Below are 19,035 nucleotides of genomic sequence, written 5' to 3' on the forward strand. Positions count from 1 at the left end.
CCACGAACGGGCGAGATCGGGAGAAACCACCGAGACGGATCAAGACATTGGAAAAGTGGTCTTTTGTCTATGGTTTATTAAATAGTCTGTAAAGTAGGAACACAAGCTGAGACAAATCTTCCTCACACTGTGGTCAAACATATCGAGGGAATTTTTGTTTTTCTAAATCAGTGACTTAAACAGGAACCTCGTAACTGGAGCTATATTCACATTCAGCAGCCTTATCCTACGAACACAATCATCCCTACAACTTTAAAGAATAACCTTAAATCAAGCTTATCTTATTTGACCTAAACCTCAACCTAAAAAAAACGCCAAATGTTCACTTACATTGTCTGATTCTTCATATTTTGGAGGTTTTTGGATTGGATCTCTGTCAGCTACAAATGGGTGAAAGATAAAAAAATGTTTTCCATTTTCAAGGATGACAAATTGCAAATGTTCCATGTCTCAAGTGTTGTCTCCCCGAGAATTCTAAAGTAATGTCTTGTTTTTGTGACACAGGTCTTTTTTCTTAGATACAGATTTGAGCTGCAAGAATCATTGTGTAAACACTTTCAGCGCCGACAATCACACGCTTTATTAATTAGAGGTTTTCATTTCAATCAGTCTGAATGAGCGTGGGAGCCGCTGAAAGATGCTTCGCTCAACAGTCTTCCGCGAACAGGCCTTTTTAAAGATCAGTCGTGACTGATAAAGACTCAGTGGGATGAGGCTCTGTTTACAGTTTCACATCAACTTGTCAGAATCAGGCATCACTTAAGTCACTAATATGTTGTTAAGATGCAACAACTCCATTAGCTTTAAGAGCCTTGGATCAAAAGAAAGACAAATAAAAAGATCAAGATGGCCTAAAAGTACTAGAAAGGATTTCCTTAGAGTGGAAATGGAGATACACAGTAAGTTTGGGTTTCTCGTAAAGGACATTCCTGAGTTTGTTTTTTAAGTTGGGCCAGGACGGGGATCAAAGCTAGAAATGCAACACCTTCCACGAGACCAAGAAGCAAACAGGAATCTCTTTATCAGAGCCATCTGGATTGAAATATATCTGTGACAAGAATCGGATGATGAAAGAGGCCTTGGTGATGGGCAGACTGATAGAAGGGCAGAACAGGAGCCATACATTGTGACTGGAAGCTAAAGAACAGATGTTAAAGGTGTACTCGCAGAGATGGTTGGGGGTCAAACAGGAGGTAGAGAAAAATATTTGTGTGATTAAAAAAGAAAATTGTATTTTAGTTGTAAAACTGCAAAAAATGGCGGGCAGTAGATAATCCTTTCTTTGTGAACGCTTCTTCTACTAAACTTGCATAAGTCTGACTGTGTTTCCTGTTTCCTCAGCTGGGTTTGTCAAGTCGCCAATGTCCGAGACCAAGCTAACGGGGGACACTTTCGAGCTGTACTGTGACATAGTGGGCAACCCCGTCCCGGAGATCCAGTGGTGGTACGCCGAGATCAACCGACTGGACTCCTTTAAGCAACTGTGGGACGGAGCTCGGAAACGACGCGTTTCCATCAACACGGCGTACGGCGCCAACGGGGTCAGTGTGCTGGGCATCACGAGGCTCACCCTGGAGGACTCTGGGATCTATGAGTGCCGGGCGAGCAACGACCCCAAACGGAACGACCTGAGACAAAATCCTTCCATCACCTGGATCAGAGCCCAGGCTACCATATCAGTGCTACAAAGTGAGTACCATATTTCCGTACTGCACGACATGAAAGACAGGAATAATGTATATACATGTACATAAAATACTTGACTATCCATAAAATCTCAATACAATAATAAGGGCTGGATAATATAACATACAAATATAAATCGGAAAATTGTGAAAACCTCCATAACCCCATTTATAACCTTATTTATTTAAGCTCTGGCTATTTACTATGTGATTTTTTTACCGTTGGTATTCAGAAAGTGTCCTTGAGAGCTTTGACAGGAGCTTTTAAACAAAATGTACTATGACTATAAGAAGAAATCTATTAACCGCAGAGTACACATAACTCAATAAAATGGTGAGGGAAATTGATAGTAAAAAAATGAAAACATCATATCAGAAAATAGGATAATTCAAGAAAACCCCAAGCACAGAGGGATGTTACTTCCCAGTCATATCAGTGCAGCTTCCAGCCCACATACTTTTTGGGTTCAAAGGTGAAAATGGTGGATGTTTGTTGTGAAAAACAATATGCGTTACGCACCGATTATCACACTCAACATCCTCTAAATTCTGATTAAAGGGCTCACGCGGAAGCATTGAGGATTAAACCACTGCTGCGCGTCTCATATCATTTTACATTTCTAGATCTATTCAATACAACTTTTGTAAAACGATGTTACATCTTGTTACATGGTTTGTTTCATTCTAAGCCAGCCACAAATGCAGTGGAAAGCCAGAGCTTTTCTCTGTAATGAGGCTTTTGATTCGCCTTTCTCACTCTCGCTAGGTGTAAATAGAACTGTAAGGACTCACAGGGAGGCATCTGATAATGTGTAAAAGGATGATTCCTGCTGCTTTCTCCTAAAAGGAATCCAATTTGCTTTTGTAACATTGTGATGGGTTAAGCTCCATTAGGGTCCCGAGTGTCGAGGAGTCAAGGATAAGTCATCGTCCAACCTTGTGCCCCCTGAACCAGGAGTAGTGGGAATCTGTAATGGCAATACATCTTTAACCCTCTGCTCTGTGCTCAGCAACATTCAAACAAACTGAATTTACTCTGGACCTTTCTAATCTCTGCATGCTTGACTGCTCTGCCCACTGGAGCAGGCGATGATGTGCAATGCTGTTAGTCATAGTGAAGCTCTCGGAGAAGCTGAAAGGAGTTTCATCCTGGTTGGCTCTCGCAGCGAAAACACTGAGCAGAAATGGTCAAATCGTGAAGACGGTTTTATAGTAAAGCTCCAAGAAATAAAGAAATGGTTTAATATCAGACCTCCTTAAGTAGGAAGATGCAGATCTAATCGTCTATACGCACACTTACTGTATTGTTGGATCTACACTTGCTTATCAGTTTTAAAGGCAAGGATCTATACTTCCTTTTTTTGCTTCTGGCATTAGCTAGCTCAGACTAGAGGAGTCAAAGACATCCCAAGGACAGTGAAGCGACATAATCCTCATCTGGGCTTCTACCTGCCCCGTGGTCTCATCCCAGCTGGACAGGTCTAACTGTAAACCCCCTACGAGAAGATAACCAGGTCGTGGCCTTGTTCAATTTACTCCTTACTTAAGAGGGATGCTGATATTCTCCGAGTATCACAAATTTTTAGAATCTTTAGTTTGCTTTGGCATTTACCTTTCCTTATATTTAGTGTCTCCACGTTTGCCAAATCTTTGAAGTGTTTTCAAACAAATTTCCTCCCAATTTACCTTTTCATTCCCCATAGAAACGATTATTTCTAAAAGAATAAATGATCAGACTTATCCGAATGCCAACTTCCGTCATCTGCATCTCTACAGCGTGGACTAGTCACATGATGCATCTCTCAGATTCTTTGGAGGGCTTCTTAGGAGAGGGTAAAAGGCCATCTGAGGAGCCAACAGAGGAACTTACCTGCCTCGTTTGAAGGCTGCGCTGTAAAAATAATGCCCATCCTCTACAGGAATAGCAAGTACAGTAGTCCCTGGGCTAACTGTTGCACATATTTTATGTTGTTTATGTTGTTGTTGCATACACAACTGCGTATTTACATCTATGAAAATTCTACATCTATGACTGAGTATTTATTAGACTACGTGTGTTTTGTATCCTGATTAAGGTCAGTGAACAGTTCCATGTTCTGTATCTGGATTGTCCAAGCGACTCTCGGAGAATTATTTTGTGTTGAAAACGACGTTACAAGGGTAGGGATGTATTGTGATCAAAGGATACGTAACATATTGTTGCGTTCCAGAATGACAAGGCGACAAGACGGTCACCAGTTTTTGTAAATGGATTTGATAACTAGTGTACAGGCTGGTGTACAGCAGCCATGCACTGTTGAACAACTCACTACTTTACCTTTAACCCAGAAACCAAACAAAACCAGTTTAGCCAATTAGAGTCTCGCGACACCTTCACCGACCAGTGTAATAATATCCTGAACTTAACCCTGAACCTAACATCACCATTAACACCACTGTTACAATACATTTACGGGATGAGTATTCATGATTTAGGCTTTGGAGAGTATATAAAATGCTGAAAATGTTAATAAAAATGATTTTGGAAAAGGTTCATAAAGAGTGAAAGGAGGGATTATGAAGCATCAACATGTATTTAAATAGTAAAAAATTAAACCGTTATATTTTGTACATTTAGATTATTACGGATGGTTTTACAAAGCAACTCCCTCAATAAACGAAAGACCACTGAACTGTCGTATTCCTCTCGTCTGATGCTTGTTAATGGCATTTGTCCGTTAATTAAAATCAACAAACAATTACATTTCTGAATAATTGATTTTCACTCATCATACCACTCACAAAGAGATAGCACTTTTCTATTCTTCCCGGTGGATCCCTGATTAAAGCGGGAATGTGGGGCAGTTCGGCGCCACGTTGAGAGAGAGAGAACGATTTGGGGGATTTGTAACAGGATGCATGTATTTTAAATTGCACGGGGATGAGGTGGAGAACAAGAAAATCCAGGTCAGTGAGAGAGAGATGAAGCGAAAAACCTGTTAATTCCAGAACCACAACCCTTTCTAAAAAAAAATAATAATTGAAAACAAATCTATTGGCGAAAGCAAGGTCACCGGTCATAGTAACCATTAACGTGAAGTCATGGTTAGTCGTCCGGGCGGCTCATTTGAACGTCGATAAGATGTCCTACACGCGACCTTGTGCTGAGATTGCCTGTGGGCCACTGTGCTAAATGTTAATTTATGTACCTCATATTGTGTGTGCATGTCTGTGGGTTACTATTTATAGCACATGTGGTTCTGCGTGGTGGGGGTGATGCCGGGGGCGGGTGGGGGGGTGTAGGGGTTGATATCCTGAATGATAGTGATACAGAAACACGGCGAAGGTGCACCGACGCTTACGGAAGTCACTAGCAAGTAATCTCAGCCGTGCCTCCCCCCCTCCTCCCATCGCCTTCCAAGACCTGGTAGTAGGATTATAATGCCTCTTCTCTCTGCTCCGCCCCTCGGGGGCTCTTATATTGCCATGGTAGGCCCGCCCTGGAGGAGGAGGAGGAGGGGCAGAGCTTCCTGCTTACTCAAGGAAGAAGAGCAAAGGGCGTCTGGCTCTCTTATGACACCTCCTGCTCCACAGAGCGTCCTTGAGAAACCCATCCTGCCTCTGCGTGCTTTGGTAACGTGGCGGTGATGTTGCGCAAGGAGAGACGGAAGCCAAAAATCTGTTCGGTGTTACATCAAAATTTAGCCCAGATTTCACAACTAAGGTTCATTAGCATGGAGCCTTCTGTCACAGAGCGCTGCTGAGATTCCTCTGAGCGGCGGAGATTTAAACTTGCACTTTTTAAACACACGGACGTGGAAGGAACGTTTCTTCTGGTTTAAAGAGACGATTTATGCAAAAGTGTTTAATTGCTGTTAAAAGTCAACGTGGGTTCAAAGCAGGAATTAACAACATATTATGACATTAGGGCTGTTTTGCATCTTTTGGATTTAAAAGTAAAGTGTAACATCTGAACTTATCTTTTTAAATAAAAAAGTCAAATTCAGTTTGACTCAAACTAGCCAGAATGATTTTCTCATCTTATTTTAAAGAATTGTTTTTTAAATGTATTCATACATTGACTTAGCATTGTGGTATTAAATCGTTTTATATAATATACTACAATACATTTTACTGTAATATACTATACTACAATATACGCCGATAAAATATAACATAATATAATGAACATGATACATTTTTAAAATAATTATAAATACTTTTAAAAATTGTATATTTAATAAAAAGAAGAAGAAAAAACACCAATAAAGCAACAATAAGTAACATTTTGACCATATCTTTATTTTCTCATATTTTCTTAAAGGATTGGATCTATTTTGAATAATCATCATGTAGATCTGAATAGTCATTATATTAACAATCATCACGTAACTTTGTCTAGAGAACCAAACTGCTTAACTGCAGTGACTCAGAGAAAGACCTTTATCTAGTTATCTAGGAGGTAAAACGAGAAACCAACACAACAATAGCCTTTATCTAGTCAAGTAAAAAAAAAAGCAGACACACTGAAATTTCAGACACTAATTTTTTAAGAAACTACAGATAGGGCCTTTAATAGTGTGATATTTTCAAAATTAAGTTTTTTTAATCTAATATTTGACATGAACCGCTTACCGAATTAAATGATACAAAAAACAAATAATAAAATAACACAAAAGTAGGAGTATTTGTGTATAAATATATATATATATATAATATGAAAAAAACTATAATGGAAAATACAAGTTAACCAATTACAAATACATATTGTGCCAAGAAGCACGTCAAAATAAATACAAATAAGACAATGCTGAGAAATGCTTAAAAAAAAGAATGTGATTAAAACTACAACTGGGACTTTTCAACGCTTGAGATCGAGGTTCACAAGATATCGAGGAAATGAATCAGTAGTTTGATGTATTCAAGTGAAAAGAGAGATTCCGTCTGGAGAGAGCAGCTTCTCAATGTCAATCGCAGCCTCAAACGAACCATCAGCGCTTCTCTGTGATGGCTTTTCAAAGGCGAGCCGCTGAGGCGCTTTGACAGTAGCATGTACGTCTTGTTTGTTTGTTTGTTTGTTTGTTTGCTCGGTGTGCTTTCGTCTTTGTGTGACACTCGCCCACACGGTTCATGTAAAAAAAAGAAAAAAAAAAAAAAAGCACTCAGCTCTCTGATAAAGATCCACCCTCTCCGTGTTGTCTTCCAGAACCAAAGATCAATTCCTCGGATCAGATCATTCTGACGCCGGAGTCTTTCGGGATGCCGGTCACTCTGCATTGTAACCTCACCACGGCCCACACCCAGCACAAGGAGAGCTTCTGGATGAAGAACGGCCAGGAGATCGCTAAGACGAGAGCGGAGCCTCGAGTCACGTCGTACAAGTGAGGACAAAATATTGAGTGAACAGATGGTGTCTGCTGTTAAGAAGAACAAAAACATTCGGCACCAAAGACAGACGGAAAGATAGAAAGAGAAGAACATGTTTAGCTTTTGCCTCAAAAGATGGCAAAATAAACGCATTTGTGCTTCTTGGTACTGGACTCAACATGAGCTAAATTGTAGGTAGAAGCAGTGACATCCTAATCCGTTTGTCTTTTCCTGTTTGTGTATTTTATGATTTTAATATTTGGAAAAAAAGTCAACTGAAAAGATAACAATTTACATAGTGATTTAAATTATCCCAGAGGCCCAGTGATCACATATTAAAATTAAATAATATATAGATTTAATACTCCTAGACTGAACTATGACTAGTAAAAACTATTCAAATTAAATAAAGAAACATGACTTTGAGGCACATCAAATATTGACCTTAGTATTTTATTTGATTAAGGTAAGGTAAGGTAAAACTTTATTGATCCCTCAGGAGGTCTCCTTCGGGAAATTGTTTATTGTTATTTATTATGTTGATTAATGATCATGTTTACTAGGAAAAATACATTTTATAATTATTTATTATGTGTATCTACATGCGTTAATGCTCATATCTGAAACATATTTGTTGATCTTTTACAAAGCAATTTTCTTTTCTTATATTCCGATTATTCTTAATACCATTTATTCACATCGTTTTCTCGCTAATGAAGAATTTTATAAAACAGGTGAGATGAAGATATGGAAAGATATTTCAGAAATATGTTAAATATATATTGTACGATTGAGAAGAAACCTTCACCGCGGCCCCTTGGGAAAATGATTTTTTTTCCTGTTTTTAAAATGCTGCTGTCATACAGTCATAACAAGTGAGGCAGAAATTCAAGACTCCAGCGTATACACACACACACACACACACACACACCCCCCCACACACACACACACACACACACACACACACACACACTGGTCTCCTCTTCCCCACAAGACAAGAACCAATTGGTCACTTCCTTGTCACATTAGATCAGTGGCAAAACTAAAATGCCTGTAGTTCCCTTCACTGCAAGAGTTGCTGTTCGGTAACATGAGGGAGTTTTTTTTTTCTTCCTTTTTTTGGGCGTTGATAGGTCCTTTAGGGTCCGACTGCCCAAGTCCAAACTAATTACTCAACTTAAGCTGCTCTCGGTTAATTCGCTTGACGACTTAATATGTAAGTAACGCGTGTTTGTTTTGGTTTGCAGTATCAATAAGCCGCGGGCGGAGGATTCTGGAGAATACATGTGTGTTTACACCTTCGACATGGCACCCAACGCAAACGCTACGATCGAAGTCAAAGGTAAGACACGGATGTTCTCCGCCCTGAGTGGTACCCGAGGGCCGAGCGAGACCGGGGTTGTCGTCAGAGATGTTTTGAATGTATTCAACGGGATGGTGATGACACGCCGCTGTCCTGAGGCTGTTGTCACTCTTCGCTCCCGAAAAAACCGACAGGTCACGCACGGTTCGTGGCGATGCTGTAACTATGAAATATGAACTGCAAACTGATCCTTCTGCCATGATGTAACACCTGATCTGGATTTAAAGTCACTGATTGGATATTTTACTCTGCCCAGGCCAAAAGCGAAAAAGAGTCGTGCAGAATTTAACGGACATAGTACCAGATCTGGGTGAAAAGTTAGAATTATATCGTGCGAAATTGCAGAACAGTTCCTTTTTTTGGCCAATGTGTCAGCAACTTAAAAACATGATTTATTTAAAAAGTACCCATTGTCGTCTTAGTTATCATAATTCACAGCAATTTAACAACAAAACATATTTTCAATCATCTATTTTTCAGCTCTGCCAATGGGTTCTGCAACATAGTCTTTAGTGTCAAGTTATATTCACAGACCAACCTTTAGATAAAAAAAATGTAAAAGATAGATTTGTGTTTTACTTAATTTTATTTTTTTTCGTTTATATTTCCACAAATTGTGAAAAACAACTGCAGCTAAAGGAAAAGTGAAATCCTGCAAGATCCTCACGATAACTGAGGACAAGAGGATACAGTTGACTCCAGCAGCTTTTTAAGGCTGAAATTTAAAATATAGATACAGGGAAATATACACTTGGTTACCCTCTCACGGGGCTACAGGGGTCTTGCAGGGCTCTTCTTGGACCTAAAACAACCACCATGAACTGATCCGTGTCTGGACTAACCCTGATATTTCTTTCTTACAACGCTGTTATTCTTTAAACGTCTGCCACAAACGGGCGAAAATAAAGAATGTTTATTTTTTCCGTAACTATTATTATCGTCAAGGCTTCAATACAAGATGGACATTACTGGCGAGCAGTATGGAGACATATGGATGTTTTTAAGCGTCTTTTTGGAGGAAGATTATCCTTTGGCACCAATCGCTTCACATACTTTTTTGTTTATAACAGATTACTCTGAAAATAATCCAAACCCTGGGTCGACATAAATGCAAGTAGAAAATGAGTGAAGTTTGAATTTCAGGTGAGCTATCACTTTAAGCAAGTTACAGCCTTTTAAAATGTCTGAAGGCCTTTTATTAGCCATTGGCGGCTTCCGCGTCATTGGCCAAAAAAAATCTCGCTTGCAACCTTTTAAGTCCATGCAAGCGAGTTAAAGGGACAATAAAAAAAGAATAATCTAGGAATAAATAACATGGTCTTTATTTTTATCATTCAAAATATGTTTTGCGGTTTTGTATCTTATAAAAAAATCGCTTGGCTACTAAAGCTACTTCAGTATTAATGCACACACAGACCATTGGCCATTAACAGAGGAAGAAGGTGTGGGGTTCAGAGAAGAAATGTACTTTTTTCTATCACAGAAAAATGGTATCAAGTGAATCGAAAACTATTAGAGATGGTATGTATACAGGAACCCAATGTCCTAACCCAAATAATCCCCAAAAGTCTAGGAGCACCTCTGCTGATATGTTGGCAAGCAACATGATTTAAATGATGTATTTTCTTCATCATGTTATCTATTATTGTAAAATACTGTTTACAAGGTGTGTTAACCTTAATGGTTTCTACAGGTTTTTCAACTAATTAATAGGTGAAAGGTTTTAAAGAGAGCTGTGGGTCTATTGATACATGCATATTTTAGAATTCAGTGATTTTCAGTCAGTGTGGGTCTAGAAAAATATATTATTTCTGGCTCTCTGTGATGCGCTAGTTCCAACAGAATCCTTTTATATATAGAGAGAAAAATACATGTCTTCTTTTCAATATAGAAGACGAGAACAAAAACCGACCTGAAGTAAAAACACTGATCGAAATGTTGAGTGATCGGCTCGGCGCCAGCGACGGAGCTAGCAGCAGAAAAAAACTACCGTGTTGGTCTCACTCAAGCTGACAGCGAAGCCGTCGGCTCGGATAAGAAACCTTCTCTGGGAAAGGGCAAGTGAGAAGCCTGTTGCAGAGAAGTCTGCCTGTGTGGAGTGCATAAGCCAATTTGCTGTGGCATGGCGGTGAAGCATACTGAGCATGCTCCGCGCTTAGTCCCTCTTAAAGCGCTCCCCTGATTGCGTAACGCCGCTGACCACCGCGTTACGCCTTCTCTGGATCCTTCATCCAAACCATGGTCGTCACCGGACTGCAGGCCTGTGACCCCCTCGCCCCCCGCCCTCTCCCAAAGAGCAAGGCAGCGTTGTGACTGATGATGCATGGCTTTGTCACCTTGTTTTTTTTAAAAAGACTCAAACTCACCCAAAACCCATTTTTTCTAACCTCCTGCATGACATAAAGGTGTTGGGGATGTTTTCTGACCCAGGTCTGCGGCTCCTCTAGCCAGCTTTGCTCTGCGCTCCTGGCAGCAGATCACTGAGATCCCTCGCCTACAGTGTCCTTGGCACGATCATCCTCGCAGGACTCGGCTCAGAGGCAACAGATGGAGGCTTCTGTGATGTTGTGGGATTAAGTCTCTGAATCCTGTCCCCGGCCATCTAGTGGAGTATATCGTCCGCTCCAGACTAAGCTCGCCCCGGTCGCAGATACATATTTGGTGACGAGCGATTTCATTTCATTAACTTTTAAACGTGGACGGGCGACTAATGCGCGTTCTCTCTTTTCGGCGGCGAAACCAAAGCCGACTGATCCTACTGTTTTGTGATTGGCGGGTGATCCTCCCCGCACACGCCGGCTCTCCACACAGGCGTGAAATGGACTTCTCCGTCCACTGTCACTCACTGACACATTAGCGTCAGCACGGTGCACAGATGAGTTCGGCCCGCTCACGTGGAAGGCCATAATTAGAGCGCCGTGATGTCAGCAAAACCCCTCCTGCTGAAAACCCACCCTCTTCCTTTTCACAGCCCTCAATAGAAGTGACGTAGTCGCCACAATGAGAGGAGCAGGAAGATGTCTTGAGAAGCTGGAAGAACGAGACCTCTATTGTCTCTGCATCTGCCTCGACGTATTGTTTCGCAATCATCAGTCTATGCACTGGAAGACACGTTCGACAATAAGAGCTGATGGATTATTTAAAAAACACTGATTTCTCCATTTCATGTCTTTTCTAATTATTTCCCCCCAAATCATTCTTTTTTGCAAAAGCTTTTCATTTTCACCGCAGATACTAAAATAGACATGACATCGTGGGCTGCACACTTGATTGAAATATAATCGTGATCAGGATTTTTGTTTTTCACGATTAAAAAACCTTGATCGTCTGCGATTATTACAGTTTAAATGTACAGTAAGTAGTCAGACGACCACTAGGGGGCCACCAAATGGTTCAACCTTAATTAAACGGCCTAGTAAAACGAAGAAGTAAGCCGCTCAGGTTTAAGAAACTGAATCAATGATGGATAGAAGATAAATGAAAGAAGATAAAATAAAAACAAAAACAATTGGAGGCGTGGTTAAAATTGCACTTTTCTATTGCATATTTTTCAAGTTGGCAATTATAACACAATACATTATATAATAATTATTATTATAATCATTTGGGGGCAAAAGCTTGATTAGTACACATAAGATTTGACCATATTATTAGTTTCAAAATCAGAGCAGAATTATGTTAATGTAGATATCAGGATCTATAGCGATGCCGGTGTTAAAGCTAAGCGAAGAATCAATAATTATACAGAGACTGACAGTCGAAGTGATGTGTTAAAGGAAAGGAATTTGATGCGAACAAACACTGGGATGATTATAATAGATTGAACCTACAAGAATAAATATAGCTGATGATTACACATTACATTTATTTCAATTCACATTTTTCAATGTGTTGTGTTTCATGGCTTTGTGGGACAAATATATCTATCTATACAATCTATATCTGTCAGAATTTACAAAAGCCTAAAGGCATTTCCTGTTTCAGAATGTTTTACGTTGACATTTAACTCTAATGTATTTTTAAACAACATCATTGTGAAAAAACATACTGGCCTCTTTCATACTTTCAAATCTTCTGTAGCGATTAACTTCCAGTGTAGTAGTTTATCGCTAACATTGTAAATATATATTTATATATACTGTACATATATATTTTTTATTTTTTATAAAAATTGCTGTATGTATTGGCTATTGGAAAAACAATTTCCCGAAGAAGACCTCCTGAGGGATCAATAAAGTTTTACCTTACCTTATATATATATATATATATATATATATATATATATATTTACAATAACATCCGAGTGTAAAGCTTGTTCCTATTCTCTTTAAATGTAGAATACAGCAAGAAAAGTGGGTCAATATTCCAAGAACAATGTACAAAAATAAAAATAAAACATTTTTACGAGTAACGATCAATATTCATTATAATCTGCTCAACATAAATGTTGTCAACGTTGAAATATTTATAACGCCTACAATAACACACACATGTAACAACAATAACAACGTTATGTTTAAAAAAATCTCAGTGACAAACTCACAAAATCAAATTAACCATAAAGTACTAAAATTCAGGAATATTTTCGGATGTTATTTCTTAAAGAAAGTGTTGTGTTTCTCCTGAAGGTGTGTTTTCGACTGCTTGTGAGGCTCGTGATGAGAACCTGCTTCGGCTAACTGTAAATCACAGCTCACTCCTGCTAACATGAATACTAATCGATCATCATTACTCAGCACATCTGCTGCTATTTTAATGATGCTGTCGACGGAGCTAATAATCTGTGATGTTTACAGCCAAACCTCACATCACCGGACACAAGCGGAGTGAGAACAAAAACGAGGGGGGAAACGCGACGCTCTACTGCAAGTCTGTCGGTTACCCACATCCCATCTGGACGTGGCGCAGAGTGGACGGAACTTCCTACACGGTAAGTGAAATAATAGCATTTAATGTGTAATAAAACATAAATAGACAATTTATGGTGTGATATTTTTCTTGTTCAAAAGGTGTTTATGTTTTACCCAATGGCAATAGTGCTCTAAGACAAGTGCTCTCCAGGTTCAACATTACTGGTAATGCTTCTAAGATAAGAAGAATTAAAGAATTAACTTTGTTTGACTTACGCAATGTTATAATTCAGTAAGACAGTGACAGGATGACAGCTGTCGATCAGGGGTCCCCAATGGTTTTTGCAATATTGTCTTTAATGTCATGTTATATTTACAGACCAACATTTAGATCAAAACTGTAAAAATAAAATCATATAGAGTTTTTGTTTTACTCAATTTTACAAGTTTAAAAGTTTTATTAATTTATTAAAATAGTATTTTAAGTTAATTTGACTGAAAGGCATCTTGACATGAAATTGTTGTTGTAATGGAACACATTAAAAACAATAATAATAAATGATATCAATTATTTTTAGTCACTATGGTACTCTCAGCACAAAGGAGGAGTGCGAGTGAGAAAATATTATTTCAGTGATATATATATATATATATATATACACACACAATATTTTATCAATATTCAACCGCACACTCAATATTCACATTTCTGGCTTTCAAATAATATTTTATTTTACTCATCGTTCTTTCATTGTTTTATATTTCCACAAAGTGTGTGAAAAAAAACATAACTGCGGCTTAAGGAAAAGTAAATTCCTGCGATATCCTGGCGATAACTGAGGACGAGAGGATACATTGTCTCCAGCAGCTATAAAAGCTAATGTTTGGACATATTTTAGTTTGAAAACAAATGAAATCAGTTACGACTTCTTCAAGAGTCATGTGGTCTGTAAATTCTGCAACACCAGAGTCAAGTACTCGACAATACTACAAATATATCATTGTTCCTACAGTATCACTATATATTGTTGCTGCAGCATCATGCTAATTATCGTATCGCCAAATTCTTGTCGATACTCACCCCTATGCATGTTGCATTCCAGGACATCGACAACTCCACCGGCCGTTTCTTCATCAATAATACAGCCAACTACACAGAGCTCAGCGTACACAACCTGGACATAGAGAAAGATCCCGGGAACTACGAATGCAACGCCACCAACGTCATCGGAACCACAGCAGACATTACAATCCTGCGGGTACGGAGTCACCTGGCGCCCTTGTGGCCGTTCCTGGGAGTCCTCGCGGAGATCATAATCTTAGTAGTCATCATTGTCGTGTACGAGAAGCGCAAGAGGCCGGACGACATTATCGAAGGTAAGAAAACGAACGGTTTGTCCAAGTGTGTAATCATCATCAAGTGTTTGATTCAACCTCTTCTCCTCAAATCAAGAATCTCAACACATCTGAACCTTTACATCCGTGTTTTGCATGCATAATCCTCCATTGCAGGTTTTAAAATCGGTTCTTCCTCGAGTACAATAAATGGTCATCAACATGTCTCAGCATGTGGTTAAATACAAACAAGATGCAGGTACACATGTAACTGAAATGGTCACTATTCTTTTCCTTCCTTCTTTGCGAACGGCAACATAAACTAAACGGTTGGTAAGTGCGAGATTCTGCATGGTTCCACAGATTCCTTCTCTTTTTGTCACTTTATATGTTTCTTTATTTGACGAGTCCATCCCCCAGTTCTCGCCAATCTCACTACAGCCACTGTCTTTTATCTGTTCAGACAGAACATAGTGAGATGCAAGTTGCCCTGCATTCATTTTCACGTCCATTAGCCGGGACTCTTGCATAATTTGAATGGTTTATCATATTCCTGACTTAATGCGAACAGACTCAAGATTTAGATTCATACAATATCCGGTAAATAATGAATTCTCATGTCACATTGGAGTTCATTGTTTGAGAAGCAACAAATAGGATTTGTGCCAGCTTCCTTGTAAAATGAATTATTGCTCTGAAATATATTTATACATGATATTTCACTTTTAGAAATGATTATTCCCTGACTGCCTAACACTGTTCTTATACAAATAATATAGGGAGTTTTTTCAAAAACATATTTAGGTTTTGTTTGTATAAATAGCGTATAGAAAGCATTTATCGGTTGTGTATATATTTATGAAATACAAGTGTGCTGTGGGTTGCAAGACTGTGTTGACGCATGCAGTAGAGTTGGAATTACTTGATCAGAATATAACACGATGGAAATGTCTCAAAAGCCCGGAGGCATTTCCTGTTACAGAATGTTCCCCTCGACCTTTAACTCTTTTATTTTTTTATTTTTTTAATCACATCATTGTGGAAAAGACACACTAGCCCTTTTCAAAAAGTTGAAGTTTCTGCAGCTTTTAACTTAGAGAGTAGCTAGACCAAGTTTATCACTGACAAAAACATTTCATTTCATCTTTTTTTTTTATAAATAAGTACTTACATCTACACTAAAATTCAAAAGTCAAGCTTCTCCCTTGTTTTTTAAAATGTAGAATATAATATAAAAGTGGTTAATATTGTGAGAATAAAGTCGTATGTCAAAATACATTTAATTTACTAAATTATATGAAACATGTAATTTATTTTATGTAGTGGATAATATTCATTATAATTTGCATGAATGTTGACGCAGTTTAAAACAAAACAAAAAGTAATAAAGTAGTTAAAGGTATTTTTGAAGCTTAAGATCATATTATGTCTAATCAGCTTTACCTTTTAAAACATCATTCTTTCTGATTAACATTTTGTGACATGAAAACATCTCTACAACACATATAGATTTTAGAAAATAAATCATCACAAATGCTTAATAAGGCGTGAATATTACAGAAAAATATACTATACTTGATGCATACAAAAAGAATGTACTAATATAACAAGTTACAACAAATACAGCCTTTCAACCATAATTGCACACCATTTTAAATGTATTTTTCGATTACTTAAAAGATATATAAAACAGCTGATTATAATTGGACCAAAATACGATTCAGAATTTGAACACTTGCTTACGCACATACACAGAGCGTTAGTAAGCCCTTTGCATGGCCTACAGTTGGTTTCGTCTACAGGAAAAATGAAGCGATTAAGGTGGATTATATTCGCCATGTTTACGCCATTCAAATCAGCGATGAGGACTCCCGGCTCACGAAGCACAGCCTCTTTAAAAATCGCCTTTCAGCATCCCATATTCCCTGAGGTTTTGGCCCCTGTCTGTTTGCATTATGAATTCAGGTCTCCTGGTGGCTTAGCTGTGTTTGAACACTTTCATACTCTGCAGCCCGGCGCTCTGAGGCACGGGGCTGACATTTCTATTTCCTATGTTAAAACTCAGCTGCTGAAATGACAGATTTTTACCGTGTGATCATTTGTGAAACAATTACACAACACAAAAACCTCACTCGAAGAGCCGTTTGACTTCCTGCGGAGGTTAATGCACTGATCTCACTCCGTAAAAATCTGTCTCCCGTCATGTGCTTGCAAATCCTGATAGTAAACACAGACTCTGTGGTGAATACATAGGAGGTGTGAACGCAGCGGGACACGCCGACACGTTTTCCTCTGATTAATCTCAGAACCATCTTCTTAAGTCTGACTTCTAACTGCCATAATCTGCTCCATACAACGCCATGGAATGCTGCTAATGCCGTTGATCCCACACATCTAACTGCATGGAGAATATCTCACTCCGGGTCGGACACGTCTCATCGGTTTCCCAGCTGATGAGCCGAGGAGTCGAACTAACTTCACGCAAATTACCGACATCACAGTTACTCGCAGTCACAGTGTGAGGTCTTGTTGTGTGGGTCGTTCTGCAATTGCTGTGAACTCCCACCGTTACATATGTATAACAAGAGATCTGCTCTCCATCTTTGTGTTGGTGGAACCTCTAACTTTTAAATCTGTTTCCAGCATAAAAAAACAACATATTAAATGATGATCGGATCAACTGTTTAATGAATTACTTGAAGAGATTTGGACTTTTAGGTCTGACAAACAGATATTTTACTGTAAGAGTAAGAAAGATTCATATACTAAGGTGTATGTTTAATACGCAGTTAGGACCAAAGACAATACTGAACAGTATTATTTGCTAGTCGAGTAAAGAAAAATATTGTGTGCACTAGAAATAAAAATGTATTAGATCTGCACTATAATATTCGTCATTGAGTCCCAAGCGGAGTCAAACAGTTCAGCGTTCCAATGGTGTCTGCTATTTATAAACTGTCCTGATTTTATCTACATTTTCTGTCATTAATAGGCTGTAAACAAGGATTTCTCCTTGTACAAGCAACTGCTGTAAACACGTGTGAACAATACCACAAACAAATTGTTGCTTTGTAAATGCAAACCTTAACAAATAATGACACAATGTCTGCAATTAAGGTTTCCAAACTCTATGGTTGGTTAATATAATAACTTCTATTCTTTTCCACTAGGAAATCTGCGTATTAATAGCAGCGTTAATTACATTGGTTGCCTCAGAAATGCCTTTTTGTTCTTTAAAAGACATAAACTATTGCATCCTTTGTACATTTTTAAGCAGGTCTGGTCTTAAGTTGTTGTAGCCGTAGCAACTCCATGTGGTTATAGTTATTGCTGTTGTGGTGGTATTTGTAATAGGATAAAATAAATAATTGTAAGGCAATCAGAGTAGCAGGAACTGACAGTATGGTTCATCTCCATATATCTAAATATAGATCCTAGTGCTGAGAGGCAATCTTCATTTCAATTGAGCCTGTAACCTCCCACATATGTCAGCGGTCTTAAGTGAACAACAGTCCCACGAGATGACGCACACTAACAAGGTACGCGTTGGAATCCTCACGGCTGAAGTTGGGAAGAGGTGTCACAGTTGGACACTTGCCGCCGTTTACGAGGCTTATCAAGGAATTAGAAATACATTTACACCGCAGATGGCGTTTGTGACTGAAGCGGCCAAGAACAAGAGCCTGCAATATAACCGCGCGGATAAAATGAAAAAGTTGAAAAGAAATAAAAGTTTAAAGAGCCCCCGTCACTGGCGGCATCTCCTCAAACATTTGTTTCACTCTGTATTTTATTGTCTTTTCTTGTATTGCCGTGCGGTCTGACGCAACATCAGCAAGCACAAGGAAATAGCATGAATCACAAAAGTAGATTTTAAAATGACTGTAAACACAAGTGCCCTGAACAAGCCTCACAGGAAAAAAAAACCCTGCATACGTGAGTTCATGAAAAGCAGGAGCCCTTGCGATGTTTTTTAAAATCACAATTGTTTACCACTACAGTGTGAGTCGCGTGTCACATCCGATGTGTACATCTGTCACGGAGCTTGAGCACACAAGTCTGTGATGCAGCAGCTGACGTCCATGTCTGTGATGTCTAAAGAGGCTGATTTCCAATGCATGGCAGTGTCACACCAGTGCTTGAATGACTTAAATAACAATGTTTCGATGCATAAATACATTTAAGTCAACATGCACTCAGCACAGGCTTGGATTCTCGTCTAACATCTGTTTTCTCTTCCTCTTGCCTCCTCCTCCGCAGATGACGAACCAGCGGCCCCGATGTGAGTAAATACTTGTCGTTTGACTCTTTACCTTCGGGTCAATTAATCGGAATCTTTCACCCCCCAGGAAAACAAATTCAACAAACAACCACAAAGACAAGAACATGCGCCAGAGGAATAAAAAATAGTCAATCTACTCAAGTAAGACGCTGGTGAGGGATAAATATAGAACCC

The 19,035-nt window shown here is 38.8% G+C and overlaps 1 protein-coding gene across 3 annotated transcripts in view; it reads left to right on the plus strand.

Annotated features, from left to right (window-relative positions):
* Positions 1-19,035, plus strand: part of LOC148076314 (neuroplastin-like) — a 37,609-nt gene that overhangs the window by 17,597 nt on the left and 977 nt on the right. Inside the window, exons 2-8 of one of the 3 annotated variants that reach the window (XM_087793395.1) lie at positions 1,342-1,689; positions 6,871-7,045; positions 8,279-8,373; positions 13,191-13,324; positions 14,348-14,621; positions 18,840-18,861; positions 18,929-19,002. In XM_087793395.1, the coding sequence (XP_087649521.1) occupies positions 1,342-1,689; positions 6,871-7,045; positions 8,279-8,373; positions 13,191-13,324; positions 14,348-14,621; positions 18,840-18,861; positions 18,929-18,989 (1,109 nt within the window). In that variant the 3' untranslated portion in view covers positions 18,990-19,002. Of the gene's footprint in view, positions 1-1,341; positions 1,690-6,870; positions 7,046-8,278; positions 8,374-13,190; positions 13,325-14,347; positions 14,622-18,839; positions 18,862-18,928; positions 19,014-19,035 lie in introns of all 3 variants that reach the window. The other 2 variants (XM_087793394.1, XM_087793396.1) reach the window with 2 other exon arrangements.

This window comes from Callionymus lyra, chromosome 6, assembly GCF_982586985.1.
Source record: "Callionymus lyra chromosome 6, fCalLyr1.hap1.1, whole genome shotgun sequence".
NCBI lineage: Eukaryota > Metazoa > Chordata > Actinopteri > Syngnathiformes > Callionymidae > Callionymus > Callionymus lyra.